Here is a 16,931-nt window from a genome sequence, read left to right as displayed (position 1 = left end):
ATATTTAATTACTGATTTGGGTAGTGGGAAACAAAGAGATGAACTTTAGAACAGCAGTTTTCCTCCTGCCTTTCTCAGGCTCAGCTTTGCTTCAGGCTCCTCTCCCCCTCTGAGGGGTCAGTCCATGGAAGCTCCTCTCTGCCGCTCCTTCTTTCTCACAATTCTCCCCTGCTCCAGCATGGGGCCTCTCTGTGGGCTGCAAGGGATATGTGCTCTGTGGCCATAGAGCACCTCTTCCTCCTCTGACATTGGTTCCTCTGTAGTTTCCTTCCCTGTCTGGCGTTTTCTTCCCTCTCTTTAGCGTGTTTTGTCTGAGGCACCGCCATCTTGGCCCAGCTGGGGCCATTGCGGCCATTTGGAACCGGCTGTGTCCAAGCATGGGGCAGCCCCAGCCTCACCGCACAGAGGTTGTCCTGCAGCCCCTCACTGCCACAGCCTTACCACTGGTACCCAAAACACCATTTTAATTAGACAATCCTTAACTATTGTGTGACCCCCAAGCACTCAGAGACATGGAAGGCCTCAGCACAGCCCTTCCAGGAAAGATGCCATTGTGCACATTGGGCTTTCCTGAGTCCTTCACCACTGAGTCTCCTGACCTATTTGGACTGTTACCTACATAAACTGCTTATCCTGCTTTACCTTAATTCCACAACACTTACAGCAAGAGAGAAGAGATAAGAAGCTGTCCCTGACACGTTTGACCATCCAAGTGCCACTCAGGTGGGTGTTACTAGAAACAAAATAAGGACTGAAATCCAGTCACGTCTGAAATTTAAAGAAATACCTTGAAGAGATTAATGTCCTCTAGTGGCACAGACTTCAGATAAAAACAGATGGTGATATTTAATACTGGCATAATCAATGCAATTAGTATATATTAGCAGTACTTCTCAGAGTAGAAGACATCTGGCCAACTCCTGCCTAAATGATGGCTTTGGTAATTTGCCAGGAGGCAGAGGACTGCCTTTGGTTTGTATACACTGGAAAAAAAATGGTGAATCAGCAACGAGGCTTCAGGAAGAATTATGTCCTCAGCAGTGTTTTAGCTGCCAGCACTTCCAGTATTACTTAAAAAGTTAACTTCCCTCAGTCTTACAGTCCTGTGGCTAACTTGTACCAAATTCATGAGACACAGCTGGGGTTGCATCCCATCCTCTGATACCCTTGTTTAAGAGGATGTTCAGAAACTGAGGAGAAGTGCTTTAAACACACAAGAGCTAGAAATAATTTATTATTGTGAAAAGCAAAGAAACCTCAGTACATTTTGTTTACAAGGAAAAAAAAAAAAACAAGGGGTAATTTAATCACTGTGGTTACATCCTCGCATGGGAAGAAAATGTGATTAGTGGAGGGCTCTTTAACCAAGTTGAGAAAAGGAAAAACCAACGGACTCAAAATTAAAGTCAGCTACACATAAGTTAGAAATAGAAAGTTTCCAATAGCAAGGGTGATTTAGCAACAATCAAACATGGTTAAATAGGTATAAAAGGCATCAGAAAACCTGGTAGTCTCTCTTGACCTTAAAAATCGATGCATCTATAGCGACAGTGTCATGAAAAGCCTCTATATTCTCTCCTAGATATATGTATATATCTAGGAAGGCCTCTATGTACACTGATTCTACATTAAGCAATAAAATAAGTTTTTGTTGCCAAAACTCTGCACTGCATCAGGTCTTCCTATTAACTGTTGCCCACAGCTATCTTAACAGTGCTTATATCAAATAATACATCATTTTTTTCTGTACCTGAAGTACAATGTGAGGCTATCCATGCACAGAATAACTTAAATAAATGTCCAGAGAGCAGAACCATTGGTCAAACACATGAAAAGCCTTCTGCCCAGCAGGACCACACAAAGCATTTAATAATCATAGAAAATCAATCCAAATGAGGCTTAATGAATTAAGCAAAAAAGTGTTCACATTAGGGGCTCTCTGAACAAAAGGGATCCATGCTCCTGTTCAGTCCCTACACAATGAGATCAAACACATTAAGATCACTTGCTCATTCCAGTCCAAGCATTACGAGCAAGAACTGAAGGCTTCATGTGTTCATTTGGCTGTCAACAGTGAAATGTAAAACTTTTCTTTGGGATAGAGATGTTGAAGGAGCTGAACCTTTTACCAAATAACGGAGTTCTGGATCAGCATCTATTTTGTTGAAGGGCTTTAAGCAATTGTCACCATCAACCTTGGATGCAAAGTGTAGATAAGAATATATTTTACAAATATTTTACCTATCTTAAATTCTGACCATAAGGTAAACAAGGTGTAGTTAATAACTCATGAACTGATATAGAATCAACTTTGTATATACAATAAATAGCATAATAATTGGCTATGTGCCATCCATTAATTATTTCTATAAATACTGTACCCCAATAGTAAGGTTATTTCCCTCTGTTTCTATGAAAAGTCAGGAGGCTGATTTTGAGTACCATTCCTTTTGAGTCATTCATGTGCCAGGTGAAATCCAGGCCCCATTTGAAGACAATGAGAAGTAGTGAAGATTTCAGTAGCTCAAAGTAGTGGCAATCAAAGGCAATAAAAATCCAAATCTAAAGGATTAAAGGAAATCAAAGTCACTTACAGAACATCAAGTGCAGATAGATTCATTACATTTTTTAGTGAGCTGATTTTTTTTTTTTTTAACTTTAATGTTACATTGAATTTTACACTATTACTCTTGATTTTTTTTTTTTTAACCTGCGATATGAACCACCACAAAGAACAAATTCCTAGAATCCCCTCATGTATCCTTAGTGTGATTGCTTGTCACACTACAAGGAAGAAACCCAAAGATTTAGAAATATGATCTTTTCATACATCAACCACCTGTAGAAGCTTTTCCCCTCCAAAAACATCCAGAAACTTCTCTTCCCCTGACAGAGGAAATAGTATTTTTTTTAGCTAGCATATGTTATTCTAGAAAGAACTCAGTGAAGTATTGATACGATATTGATGACATCTTGGAAATTAGATGAAGTGAAACTAAGGTTTTATTTTGTTAAAAACTCAATTTCTCATTAGAAGACTTAGTAGAAGATAGCTATGAAAATTTCTGGAGATTTCTCTGGCAGTAGAATAAAAGATCTTCCCAGTTTAAGTCCAGTCAGCATTTGCTTTAACAGGAGTAGAAGTTACAGAGATCAGCAGTTCCCAGACTGTAACCTCTGAATTGTCCCAGAGAACTGTATTAAACAGCAAAATCTACTCGCACATCTCTTACATACAGCCCCGCTCAGTTATCTGTGAGAAACTGAAAGCAGACAGCGGTTATGCTGTGATTTTCATCATGGCCTAACATTCATTCAGTAAGAAAAGAAGCTATTTACTGAAAACACAGTTTTGTGAGGCGTGATCTGGAAAAGTGCAGCAGAGCTTTCTGTCCTGATTACTTGCTGCTGCAAAAATAAGCCATCAGAGCCTCATTACTCTCTGCCAGGCTTTTCCACCAGGTGTTACGGGATTAGTAGCTAAAACCAAAAAGATTAAGAACCAACTTCATGTGTGAGATTTGGTGCAGGGAGATGCTTTTAAGAATGGGTGTGCACTTTTAAGAATGGGTTCGGCACTAGCACATCACTCCTGCAAGATGGGACTCTTTTTCTTTTTTTTTGCTGGCTCTGGGTCAGGAGCCCTGCACAGCTTTATCCTGCTGGCAAAAGAACCTCTGTAGGGCCACATCCTTGTTTCACATCATTTGAAAGCTGTGAGCAGTCACTGAATGAAGAGAAAAACAGAGGAAAGACTGCAACATTCAGCTAGCAGATGCACAGCCGTATGTGGAAAATGTCATTTGTTCATGGATTCTCAAGTACCTACTGAAGATACACACACACAGATGAACTTGCTCTCCTTTCCCCATACCTCTTCTACTCAGGAACAGGAACACATCCCCAAAGTTGCTACTATTAGCCAGAACAAAACATGCATTTTCCTCTAGCTAATGTCCATGAAGCCCCACAGGAAACCCATGCATCTGTGCACAAAACAACCAGCTCAGCAACCATCTTAAAGTACATCTAAGCAGATATCTGCAAAAGCTCAAAAAGAGTAAGGAAGCTGGGCTCAGTCACAGCTCAGAAACATAACTGTCCAACATTTCCATTTGACTCTCAGATTTATCAGTAATAAATTCTGCAATTAACATTACTTTGCAGCACCCTTAAATGACTGGTCTGGATACTAGCTTTTCACTGACTGTACCAGTACGCATCCTGCCCTGCTAAGAGGTGGAAGCTGAGAGTGAGTACATTTTAGAAGTAGCTGCAGACAAAGTATAGATTTGGATGGGTGAGCAGCATGTGAATGTGAAACTCGGCTCAAGTTGGGAACAGAACAAGAAAGTCATGACTAAGATCAGAGGGGGTGTGGATGCTTACACCACAAACTAGCCAATAATTACATCACTCTCCTATGCAAGCATTCTGCATCTGGCTAGATTACCCTGAAAGAAGAATTAGCGCTGAAATTTTCAGTGAGAAATAGGAGCTTCTTCTAACTTAAAGATTATAATTAATCTTCTATTTTCCCTTCTCCAAATGAGTAGGAATCTGGCAGGAATTCCCCTTTTTTCCTGCACAAACCATACAATCTCTGTAATATTATAAGCACCTTATCTGCCTAACCTGCAATATAATGAGATGCTCCTCCACCAGATCTGCTTCAACAGAACACTCACCTGCCATGAACATTAACAGTTTCCATCATATTTTTACCCTCTCTGTAGCAGGTTTGATATTCAAGTCTACATTAGATAACCTGCTTTGCACAGCCATGAAGAAACAGATCTAGCTGAAAGCACTGGATAAAGCAGTGGGGAAAAACAACAACAACAACAAAAACCACTCCACAGTAGAGGACTATGGATGATCTGGAAAACATCATTTATTTTCTTCAAGTACCCCTGAAGCACTTCGTGAGAGGTAGGCAGCCTGGATGACTTTATATTGCAGCTTCACTAAATGCTGGTTCAATTTAATGAAAAATAGTGGAAAACAACAGTACTGTTACCGTGTTTTTGCACTCTGCTCTTCTGCTCAAAAATATGCAAAAACGAGTCCCAGACCAAATAGCCTCCCTGAGCTCTGACCCAGCACCTTTTTGGGATGCGATTAGGCTGACCTCTCCCTCAAGCCGCGGACCAAGGACGTTGGTGCCCTCTCCTGGTTGCATCCTTTGGAGACCATCAGCATATGGTATCACGAGCTTTTGAGGGTTGGCTTTTGTTTGTTTTTACTGTAAGTGAATTCACCACTTGCTTCTGTTTTAATATGTTGAAGAGGTCAAGTATTTTCCTGATTTGTTGAACCTGAAAGTACCTTTGCATGCCTCCTAAGTAAATAGAGGTGACAATAAATTAGAGCTATGGGGCAGGTACACTGTTCTTGAATATGTGCAGAGCAGGGTCTGCCACCCCCAACATCTTACTCCATTATGTGATGAGAGAACATCATCGTGCTGCTCATCTGCTGTGCTGCCCATTTCGTTAAATCCCAGATGTTTCCAACCTTCTTACGAGGGACAGAGAGCCAAATGGAGGATGATTTGGTTTTGAGATACATCACACTCCAGTTTCTGCCTAATAGGGACAGGGCAGTGTTTTACTCTAAGCAGCACACTGATTAGTACCAAATGCCTAATCTGTTGATGTCTGCTGAATTATACTGTGGGCTGTAGGGCTCTCTCCCTTTTTTCTCCCCCCATCCCCCCAAGTTGTTATGCATCAAAACATAAACAATAATAAACAGAAAAAGCAGCTTGGCTACAGATGGTGGAGGAAGATGACCAATTTCTTGCCAGAACTCAAAGCTTTATCATGAGCCTGTTCTTCCAGCACTTGTTCCAGTAGTGCCTTTCTGTGTGCAAATAAAGAGGGCCTGAATATCTGAAAGACGAGGATTCAGGACTCTGTTACAGTTTATCTAGGTGTTTACTGGTATTAGCTACAGGGACACTTGGTCATGCTGAGCACATTGCTAAGACAAAAGACGGGCAGACAGCAAACACGAGCACGCAGCGCAGGCACCCACACAGCCTGTCAGCTCACACTGACTGTTTTGTACTGCTCTCCCCAGGACAAATCTACTTAGAAAGGAGCTAGCCCAAAGCACCACTGTAATGAGCCAAATGGAGACAGACGTTTGGCCAGGAACCAGTCCTTGATTCTACCACCATTATTTTCCAGTACCAGCACTGCACAGAACTCCAGGACACAGAGCCATGATTTTGGATTTCTTCACAGGGATTAAGGCCATCAAGACTGCCTGGTCTTTCTTGCTTCATCTGTGTTTAGACGAGTTAATTTGATGAGAATAGGCATGTACTTCAGGATTAACTGAATTGTATGCTTTTTATCTTTCTGTGGACTGTCCTGGAAGTATGTTTGTGCTAATTCTCTCAAACAATCACACCACTACCATATACACTAGCAAATCCCAAGCAGAGCAAGGAATAACTAGGGCTGGCTATATTAGCTTGGAAACCCTGCATGATGAGTTGCTAATATTTCTCTGCATCTCTCCAGGACCATCAGGTATAATTCATGTCCTCCATGAACATGTTGTCATGGATGTTCATTATGAGACTCTTATTCTGCAGAGCTTTGTATTTTCTTTTTTTATATTAAGAGGATACAATCTGAATAACTATCCAAGAGAAAGTCTGAGTTTGCCATACAAGACAGGAACCATAAACCAGATAAGAATAAAAACATGCAACAACAACAAAAAATATACATACACCCACTAAAATCATTGGAGTAGCTAACAAGGTGTAGTGGGTAGAGTACCCTACTTGCCAGGGCTCTAGAACTTCTGTGTAACAGGATGTGCATCTCCTCCAGTTCACATCTACCTAGCAGAGTCTGCACAGCTCTTCAGTATAAGATGACCTTTCTCGGGGGCAGCAGGTGCTTAGGAAAACTGCAAGACAAAAACCTTAATTCCAGGAAGCAATCACTGATGCTGCTAGCTTCTTTCTCATCCTTAAAAGCAGCCCCAGAAGCTGTTTCAAGGTCATTGGCAAAATAAGTACCAACCTCAGTGATCAGAGCTAATTCTAGTCATTTATAGAACTGACAGCAAGTAGGTATGTACACAGACTAATTACACAGCCAGATTTCTCAGCAAGGCAGACACCCTTCAGTCATGAATTAACAGCTTAACTGTCCTGACCACAGTTAAATCATTCTCCCTAATTACCCAATTACTTCTCAGACATCCTTAACTCACTCCAGAGAAGGGGAAAACAAGGCAGACCCTAGTTGTTAACACAGTACCTTCCTACAGAGCATTATTTCGAATTCTGCTTGTTCATATTAGGAAAACAATGGATTCACAAGTATCCCCAGCTATAAAGAGAAGATTTCCCAGCAGCAATTTAGGAATATCAGATGCATCTGCAATACTTAACATTCATTTTTTAACCCATGACTTATAACTACAGCAGGGAAGCATCAGGATCACACAACCACAGTATATCTGGGTTTTCTGGAAGTCACTACACAATAGCTTAGAAACTGTTAGAATAAGATTAGAGAGCTTGTTTGTTTTTAGTAATGCTATCAGAAAGCACTTTAACTGAGTATCATGGGTCAAAATTAAAATCCTTAACAGTTCAGTTTCAGACCACCCTACCTAGGAGCAGAGTCACTATTCAAAGCACCTTGCCTTACCAGTATGCTCTACTCATTCTGCCCCAATACATTTTAAACTGGGTGTGGGGAGATACTGTGACCTGCATAGAAGTCAGCGTTCAGCCCTTGGAACACACATTTTAAGTTCAAGGGACTGATCTCCTTCACAGCAGAGTTAACTGAGCAAAATCAGGCTTGACAATTCCAAAGCTGCAACAGCTTAAGTATTTCCTGAACAGAGGAAATGAGTTCTTCTTCGTGGCTGCTGTCTATAAGGCAGTAAATGGGATAACCTAAAAATCAAGACTGCCACTGTTTAATCTTTAATGTTGATTCCCCATTATTTCAGTTACAGGATATTGCTGTCTTTAAGAAGCCTGGTTCTGTTTGTTTTAAACATCAGACATGGCTGTAAACTTAGCAAGTCTTATTTTTTTCTGCATAGCCCAGGTACTACATCAATGAATATTTTCCTTTTGGGTTGCTTTCATCTCCCTTTCTTACAAACACGTATTTCTGCATACTTAAAAATGTGCACTGAAAATAGTCAAGTACTGTTAAGTGTTTTTGCATCTGCATTTAAGCACTTCATTTTGTTAAATCAGCATTATGTCACCTTCATTACCACCCTACTCCCAACAGAAGCAGCTATTATCTGTTTCTCAAACATGAGCTGCTGAGGAGAGCCCAAAGGAGGGATAGGCCAGGGTTAAGTGCCATGACATAGATGAATTAAAGGAGCTAGCAGGCAATTTTCACCTTTGAAGAGTCAAGGCTCACTTGGACAAGAACAGTAGGACTTCTCCTTGCTCCAAGCAAGACAAATCCAAAGCAAAGCAAAGCGAGAATAGAACATGAACGTTCAAAACGCACATCACAGGTAAGAACACTGATAGCAGCTTCTTCTGTCCCACAAATTTAAGTCTAATCCATCTTGAAGAGACCTTTTAGCATTCACACTGCAGAATTGTGATCCTTCACCTCAATTACTTTTTTCCTATTTTCCCTTTCAGCCTTTGGACTAAAAAAAAAAAAAAAAAAAAAAAAAAAACCTTAAGCTACTAAATCAGCTTCAAAAGCATGAAAAAAGTCAAAATGAGGCAAAGTAAAGTACAGTCTATTTCAGAGATCATAGGATTTTGTTATTTTTTAAATCAGACAGTTAATATACCAGAGAAAAAGCTTCAAGGAAGTTAAATGCAATCGTATCTTTCTTATAATTAAGTAAACTCTAGAAAGAGAAACAGAAGAAAAGTTACGCCTCCAGGAAGACACCACGTGGTAAAGCATCCAGGCAAGTCAGATCAGGAGTTCAGCTCCTATAGAGCCGAATGCACCAGGTCTGTTGGCACATGAGGATGAGACATGACTGTAGCAGCAGACTTCATAAGATCAAAACTCATCTCTTCCCTGTTACTATGCTGACGTGACCACGAATACCTTCAGATTGCTGTAGCACCATTCAGTAGTGCTTACAAAACACCCCGCATTACAGTACTCACAGTGCAGCAGGCACCTGTATACTTTACAAATAGATTAAGGCTTATTAACACAGGGTTTCGGGTTATGTTATATTCACCCTGAAGCAGCATTGTAAAGCTGATACTCATAAGTCTGGTAGATTTAGAAATACTCATCCTCAGTACACTTACTGTTCCATTATGAAACAGCAAACCAAGATCCCCTCACTCCCCATTGTAACTGTGCTCCCTCTCTGGCCTTTGTTCTGAGCCACTTTAAAGGAGCTGCCTGAACACATGGGTGAAGTTCATAGCCCAGCTCCAAGGTGTTTATTCCCATAAACCATGAAATCCACTGCAGCAAGAAATTTGCTAGCACTAGCTCCTACCATGAAGTAGATACCAGTGACATAAGCATGGGATGTCTAGTCACAACTGTCAATATCATTAAATAAAGTAGATTCATGTGCTTAACTTGAAAACATTTGAAGTGAGACACTAAAAACTGCATAGGATAGGCTGAAACAGAGTACTCCCCCTCCCTTAAAGAATATTTCCTGTTAAGTGAATTAGTTTTTACCACTGCCACATGTCAGGGGCATACAAGGGTTCTCTTTGCTAGCAGGATTCAGCAACTTAGAGAGGGAGGAGGTGGGGGGAAGCTCTGATGCCTGTCAAGGAAAGTGAAACACCTGAAGCTAAGAGCTTCACAACACATGCTGGTGTAATCAGGTCTTAAAATTAAAGCAAGAGGCTTGTTAGCTAGTACTTCATCTAAGTGCAAGAAATAGCACTTCTGTTGAATTGCATCTTAATGTCAAGTGTAAAGTATATTCTTGCTTGGAAATGCAATGCCCTGCACAGATTACTCTCTGAAGAAGGAGTAGGTCTTGAATGTTTTCTACTCTTAAAATTAGAAGAGAATGCCTCAGACTTACCTTGCCATTTTGATGAGCTGACTATAGTTCCCTGCATGTTGACTAACACCATCAACTAAGTATTTTGAGACACTTTGGACAAGAGTTGCATTTTACAAGTATACAAGGTAGGTTTTGGTCGATTTTTATTATTTTTTTTAATCATTATCAAGTGAAGAACTGAGGGGTACAACAGCATAGCAACACAGAATAAGATAGTTAAGAACTTAGGAGTTTCTACCCCTTCCTTCCTGTTGACAGTGATGGCTCCTCTAGAAACTGCAGAGCATTACACACTCAGTGTTCAAGTGGCAGAAGTCATCACCTCAGACAGCTAAGTCACAAAACCATCAAATATCACAAGTATAATGCCAAGAGCCATCCAGCCCCTCAGGGCCTTACATGTTCTTGCTTGTAGCTTTTCACATTGCCTTTTATTACAGGGAATCCTCCTGCATTGGAAAGGTTCCTAAGGTTCTTGAAACCACCCTTTCATCCATCTTCCTGCAGAAGATGCTGCCCTATTTCACTCTGAATGGAAGTTTAATTTTCACCTCAGTGTTGATGGTCTTCTACACATATGTAGAGTGTTCATAAACCACTTGCCTGTGGATGCTTTTGCTGTGATGTGGCAAACAAGTTCCAGAAAAGAGGTTCTGTTCATGGCCACATGATCTTGTATCAGAATAGGAAAAAAAACAGGTAATACACTGCAGCCAGTCACCTGTCTGTGGAGATGTGGTTTGAACCAACAAAGCCTGATACATTTATCCAGTCCAGCTAACATAAAAGCCCATCTCAATTACTTTGTAAGAAAACCTTTCCACACACCATTACTGCAGATATTAACTGGAGTCAGAAAATTCAGAGGAAGTGTAATAAGACATTTATTAAAAGTGCTGTCAGATATATTAAGAGCTATAGTCTAATATCCTTTTTTAAAAAGGCATCTAATTAAAAAATACTAGCTAAAAACCATTCTGGTCACCATGGTTACAGACACATGACCTGCAGTGTTCAATGAAATGTTAGACCAGCTTTGTAGATTGGGAAGAAGTTATCGAAGTCCAGGATCCACCATCTCTATTGTAGAGGAAGAACTGCTGGGGGCTCTAGAAGAGACACCTGCAAATACCTGGAATAGAAATGCAATCAAACAAGTTAATATTTTTAGTGACAAGTTTAAAGAAGCATTAAGGATTCCTCTTGAGAAACACTGGGGAAGAAAAAACATCCTGCTGCTCCAATGGAATTGTGATCCACTACATCTGCATACCAATGAATTAACTACTCTTCTGCCCAGAAGAGCTTTCCCCTCAAGATGCTGACAGAGGCTTCAGTTTCAGAAACAGAAGCTGTCCACTATGACAAGTTTGTCAGTTACTGAGCTGTAGCCCAGGCTGTTCAACCAGAACCATCCTGTGCTTACAACCTCCAAGTTACAAAGCAGTAGCTTCTTGGTTACTTACTTTGAGTGCTTATACTTCTCCTTAATTGCTTGCAGTTGGCAACGGGGAGCATCAAGGCATGCTTTGTGCAGATCAGTCAGGCAAGGCACTATCTCACTTAATGAATATCCAGTGAATGCTGCAAGAGTTTCTGGCTGGTAAGAAGAGGGGAAAAAGATGCTTGTGTTACTCTATTTTAGAGAATAGTCACCTGGAAGGTATTTTCTACAGAAGCAGGAATCATTTTCACCATGTCATCGGTTCTCGCTCTAGGTTTAGGCTTGAAAAGGATTCAAGTGTATCCTGCCATTACTTTCACTATAGGTCTGTATTTTCAGACCTCCTGTCAGACCAATCTCACTCTGCTATAAATATATTGCATCCATTACGTCTCTTCTAGGTTCTGCTCCCTGCTAAAGCTATTACTGCAACACACGCCTGAGAGGCCTACCAAGGCCTGCATTACAGCAGCCACTGAGTGTAGTCACTTCACTGAAGTAGACACATTCAGTTTTCCCTTCCCTCCCCCAAAGCCCATGAATTCTATCGGCATTTGAGACTAACTAGTGACAAGCATTAGCTACAGACTTGACATAAGTGAACATGACAGCAAGGTCCTTCCCATTTCAGATAGAAGGCAGGATATTTCAGATTGATTTAACATTTGTTAATGGGGTAGACCCATTAGCTCAGGAACAGCCACTCATCCTAGTATTTCAGCCCTTCTGAAAACATGTTTTGAAGCTACTCAAAGTTTTAATCATAAAGTGCTTGAGCACTTTAGCACGCAGTTGTTTTTCTTACCCAGAAAGACCTGTTCACCGTGTAGTTTGCTAGACAGTAGGCTGCTGCAGCAGTTTGTGAAGGAAGGTACTTCAGAAAAGGATCAGCTTCAAGGAGACTCAATTCTGCAAGATACTGAGCAAAAAAGCAAGCCAATCAAACAGAATGGCCCTGTGTGGTAGAATAAGGCCAAGAGACTGAGCACTTAAGTTGGTCAATAGTTTCAGTTTCACTGAAGAAACATGAGTTATATCTGTCTGGTGAGTAGAAGTAGCATTCAAGTCCTGTTCATCTTGCAGAAAAACCTATCATGAGAGTGGTAACAAAGACCACTCTCCTGTCAAAGCCTAAACAATCCAAATTATAATGAACTTCTGGTCATGATTGTTTTTGATGTAATTTTACAGATAGAATAATCAAGTTTTGTTTAAAAAGACATCTATTAAAATATTTGTAAAGGAAAAAAGAGGCCATGCTCTCCTCTGAGGATTTTGTTCACCTCACTTGGAGATCTGGGCTAAGTGGGCGGCTCTCAGAAACAGAATTTGGGCTCCATTTGAATAGGCACTGTATAAATACTACACCCTTTGCAGCCAAGCAGCAGGTCAGGTGTTTTCCTGTAAGCGTGGGTTACCCTGTAACCTGATCTGTATAAGCATGGTACCCTGGGCAGTTCTGTGGGCACATGCTGTGTTATTGTGTAGCAATATGTTTTACCATCCTGTCCAGGTCAGGCTTACTATGCATGCCACTGTTGAAGAATGGATTCCTACCTCCTCACCAGTAAGACAGACTAGCTGACCAGACAGATAACACAAAGCTTAGTGTTTCAGTCAGACACTTATCCAGAAGTCTAAGCACAGACATCTGCAAAACACCCATCCTAAAGGGATGGTAATTCATACCTTTGCAAAGTTCTTTGTCCTGATACAGACTCCATGCCTCTGAATATACTGAAGGAGGAACTGGTTGATAGTAGGCACTGTGAGGTCAAAAGCCAACACTTTGAGAAGCAGGTGTTCCATTCTTAGCAGCTGCCTCTTTGTGTATGTATCATCTGTTATATACACAAATTCATCCACTTCTGGTGGGTAGATTTCCTCGTATTTCCTTCAAAAGAAACAGAAACAGTATTTGTCAGCTTAAAAGTCAGGGTAACAAAAAGCATTTCACCCATATTAGGATGAGAACATGGCATTAGTAAGACTTGCTTGGAGTTCTTGTTTTAAACCTTCCTTCAATCTGGGTAACAGCTGAGAATCAAATCTGTGGGGCAAAGATATTTAGAGGTATTCCAAGTCCACTAGTCTAGTGAGACATACTCATATTAGGAGTTTTCTATTAGTCAGGAGTGTTAAAGAGCAAGTTGCAGTAACACCATGCATTCCAGATAAAAACTCATGTGCTCCTAGGCTTCATTGGGCACCCAGTCTGTTTAAAAACAGTTCAAGGCTAATTGCAGATTGCAGCTTTTAATCTATTACAGCCTTATGGGCTAGCAGCATAATACAGTAGTGTTTTTCTTCTGCTGTTATGGTTACAAGGTTTTAAGGTTTTCCCACTACAGTTCCTTAATCAAGAATATTAAGTATTTAATTCAGCTAGTGCCCAAGTAGGTCAAGTGGCAAATCTTAAGACACCAGGAAAACCTACCTACCACTGCAAGCTTCAGTCCATCAAATTAAACAAAAAGATTCAGTCCTAAAAATAAGTTTTAGCTCACATATATCTTCTGAGATAAACACTCACGCAGCCAGAAGAATTGCTGCTGTTCCTACAAGCTGCAGCTTCCCTCTGAGAACAGACATACAGGAGAGAAACCTGTCCAGGTAGTTCACTGCCAAGTATAACGTCTCTGTCCGAAGTTTGTATTCTTCCCCTACTTCCACCAGCCAGTCTACCAAGATGGCACGCATTCCTGATGTGATATCTGGTTGCTTCCTCATGTAGTGGGGCTTGGGCCTGTATTTAATCTGTTTGGAGAGACAAGTGAAGAATCAGGTTGCTTACCCTGGAAAGGACCATTGACGGCTGAGCTGATTAACATTCTGTGAACTTCTACCAAAAGGAACGTGAGCGGTTACACTATTAATAACTGGTTACTAGCTATAGTTACAGTACTAGCAGTATTAACTAGCAGCATCTCTAGAAAAACTGAAGAGATAAGAGCTACCATGTTAGTAACAGAAAAGTAAAGGACCTCCTGGACTGTCAAGTTGAGCCTTTGCACATATAAGCAATTCAGGAGGACCTGACAATGAGAAACAAATCATTTATTTCTCCTCCCCCTATTGAGAGACTGCATTTTACTGTTCTGATAAAGAATGACAAAAAAAATCTATTAGAGGAGAAGACCTGTCAGTGAGGTCACATCCAACTGCTTCAGTAATTTTGCAGTTTTCACCTCCCACCTGCAAGAATTCTTCATCCCTTGGAGTCAAGGCATGCTCCAACAGTGGGATGTTTCTGGGATGCAGAGTAACACCTGAAAGATCTCATAACTGTCTAGAAGCTGCCTATGAACCTCTCTAGCTAGAGAGATGGATATTGTTGCTTGCTCAGTGGCTGCCTAGACTTATCCTGGAGCAACCATGCAGCTTTGCAGTATTGCAGCCCACCACATCCCAAGTATCTCTAGGTTTGTTAGAAGACACTCACTTCAGCTTCTCTGAGGTACTGATGAATGTCATCTGCATACTCTCCCACAGTCAGAGTTATGACATCTCCCATCTGTTCCACAGGGTGAGACTGGAAGGATGTATCCACTAGCATAGGAGAAGCTAGCAGGCAAAAAGAGACAGAAAGACACTTGGATAGTTAGCCTCTTCACCTTCTCTTGCTATTTCTAGCACAGCAGAAGTGTTGTGCGTCACCTAGACACAACTAAAGTTATCCTGAAGCATTACTTATTGTAAAATAAGCTACTCACCAGCTCACCACAATTCATGATCAACTGTATGTACCTGTGCTACAGATACCATGTATTAACCATGGTTACCTGTACTTAGATCCAGCAGTAGGTGAATACTGGATGTCATTGCACTAGTATCCAGTTCACACAGGCTTGATTCCAGCTCTTCATCCACTTGGCAGCTGTAGTTTTCTTTCTGTTCTGGTTCATCTATGTAGATAGTAAACCCCTGCTTTGATGCAGCACTGACCACGTAGCTGGATAATTCATCTTTTCCAGCCGGAGGGATGGCGTTCTTGGAGACAGGGAGATGTCTGGTAACAGCAGTACTCTGAAACAGAGTGCATGGCAATGCTGTGGCAGGGCAATTCAAGAAGAAAGCAAACAGTATTGGTTGTTTTAGAGAGACAAATCACTTCCCTTGGTTAACAAAGCAAGGTACAGAAGTTAATTGGAAAAGCCACCCACTGCAGCTGGCACTTGGGAAGCACTGCTTGTTGCTGCAACAGAGAATAAAGCAAGGGCACTGCCTGGCCCTGACAGCTGGCAAGTGCAGGGTGGGCTCCACATTCAGTGTAGCACGGAGCAGGTTTTAGAAAGTGTAGCAAGTTAGGGCAATGAGAAGAACCACTCAAGCACCACCACAGACTTACAAATGCATGTCAACTTATAAACCAAAGTTGGAAATGTTGAGCTTAAGCACCACAAACCCCACGACTTCAGCTTGTGAACAGGATACAGCCCTTCACGTTATCTACTATATGTGAGCCACCAGCTGAGTTTGGGGCTTCAAGAAGTCACACCCAAGAAGGCTACACACACACAGCTGCTGGTTGAGGTCCTGCAAGCCAGCACAGCTCTGTTTCCCCTGCCCCAGCAGCCAGCTCCAGGAGGGCTGGAGGACACCCAGCTGCGAACCCAGCTTCTTAAACACACCCACACCCTGACAGCAACGTGAGCAGCCACACAGCAACGGGACGTTGAGGCAAGCATCAGCAAAGATACTTTTTTTAAACCACACCCTACATTTTAGAGCACGGATGACCTGAAGCCCACCACCCCCCCACGCCTTTACCTGCAGCCTGGCGGGGAGCAGCCGGCCACCAGCCCCAGAGCCCACCCGGAGGGGAAGGAACGAGCAGTGGAGAGGAAGAAAAGAGGGAAAGAAAGAAGGAAGGAGGGAAGGAAGGAGGAGGTAGCCGGCACGAACAGGGCTCACCTGGCCGCCGGGCCGCTGCTGCCCGTTCTCCACCAGCACCCCCAGCACAGCCCGGCCGCCGCGGGGGGCAACGGGGCAGGGCTCCAGGCGGCCCGCCCGGCTCATCTCGCCGGTGCGGTGCATCGCCCCCACGCCGGCACCTTCCGGGGAGAGAGAGGGAAAAAAATTAAATAAATAAGATAATAAAAATTAAAATAATGATATTAAAAAAAAATTAAAAATAAAATAAATAAAATTAAATTAAAAATAAATAAAATAAAAGATATAAAAAAATAAAATCAGCTAGTACTTGGTCGAGGAGCAGCCACGCCTGACCCTGGGAAGGAAGGAGGGATGGGTGGATGCGGGGACGGAGGGCAGAGAGGCAGCGCCGCCGCCCCTATATAGGCGGCCGCGGGCGGCTGTTGGCCGAGGCCAGTTGGAAGCGGCGGCCGCAACCCCCGGCGCAGCCGCCCTGGCGGGGCAAGCGGCTGCGGGTCGCCATGGAGACCCCGCCCGGGCCGGCCCTGCCGCGGCCTGGGCCGCGCTTCCCCGCCCCGCTGCCGGTGGG

The 16,931-nt window shown here is 42.2% G+C and overlaps 1 protein-coding gene across 1 annotated transcript; it reads right to left on the bottom strand.

The window, feature by feature from the left end:
- Positions 1–11,103: 11,103 nt before the first annotated feature.
- On the bottom strand, positions 11,104–16,504 carry CCNA1 (cyclin A1; the record flags this gene model as incomplete). Its single annotated transcript, XM_082751592.1, has 8 exons — positions 11,104–11,155; positions 11,490–11,623; positions 12,273–12,386; positions 13,157–13,361; positions 14,001–14,224; positions 14,910–15,031; positions 15,250–15,493; positions 16,382–16,504. 8 exons carry the CDS (start codon positions 16,502–16,504, stop codon positions 11,104–11,106), a joined length of 1,218 nt encoding a protein of 405 aa, XP_082607718.1.
- Positions 16,505–16,931: the final 427 nt, after the last annotated feature.

The sequence above is a fragment of the Aythya marila genome (genome assembly GCF_965140915.1).
Source record: "Aythya marila genome assembly, chromosome: 1".
NCBI classification, from domain to species: Eukaryota; Metazoa; Chordata; class Aves; order Anseriformes; family Anatidae; genus Aythya; species Aythya marila.
Note: the sequence above shows the minus strand (reverse complement) of the source record. Positions and strands in the feature narration are given on the sequence as shown.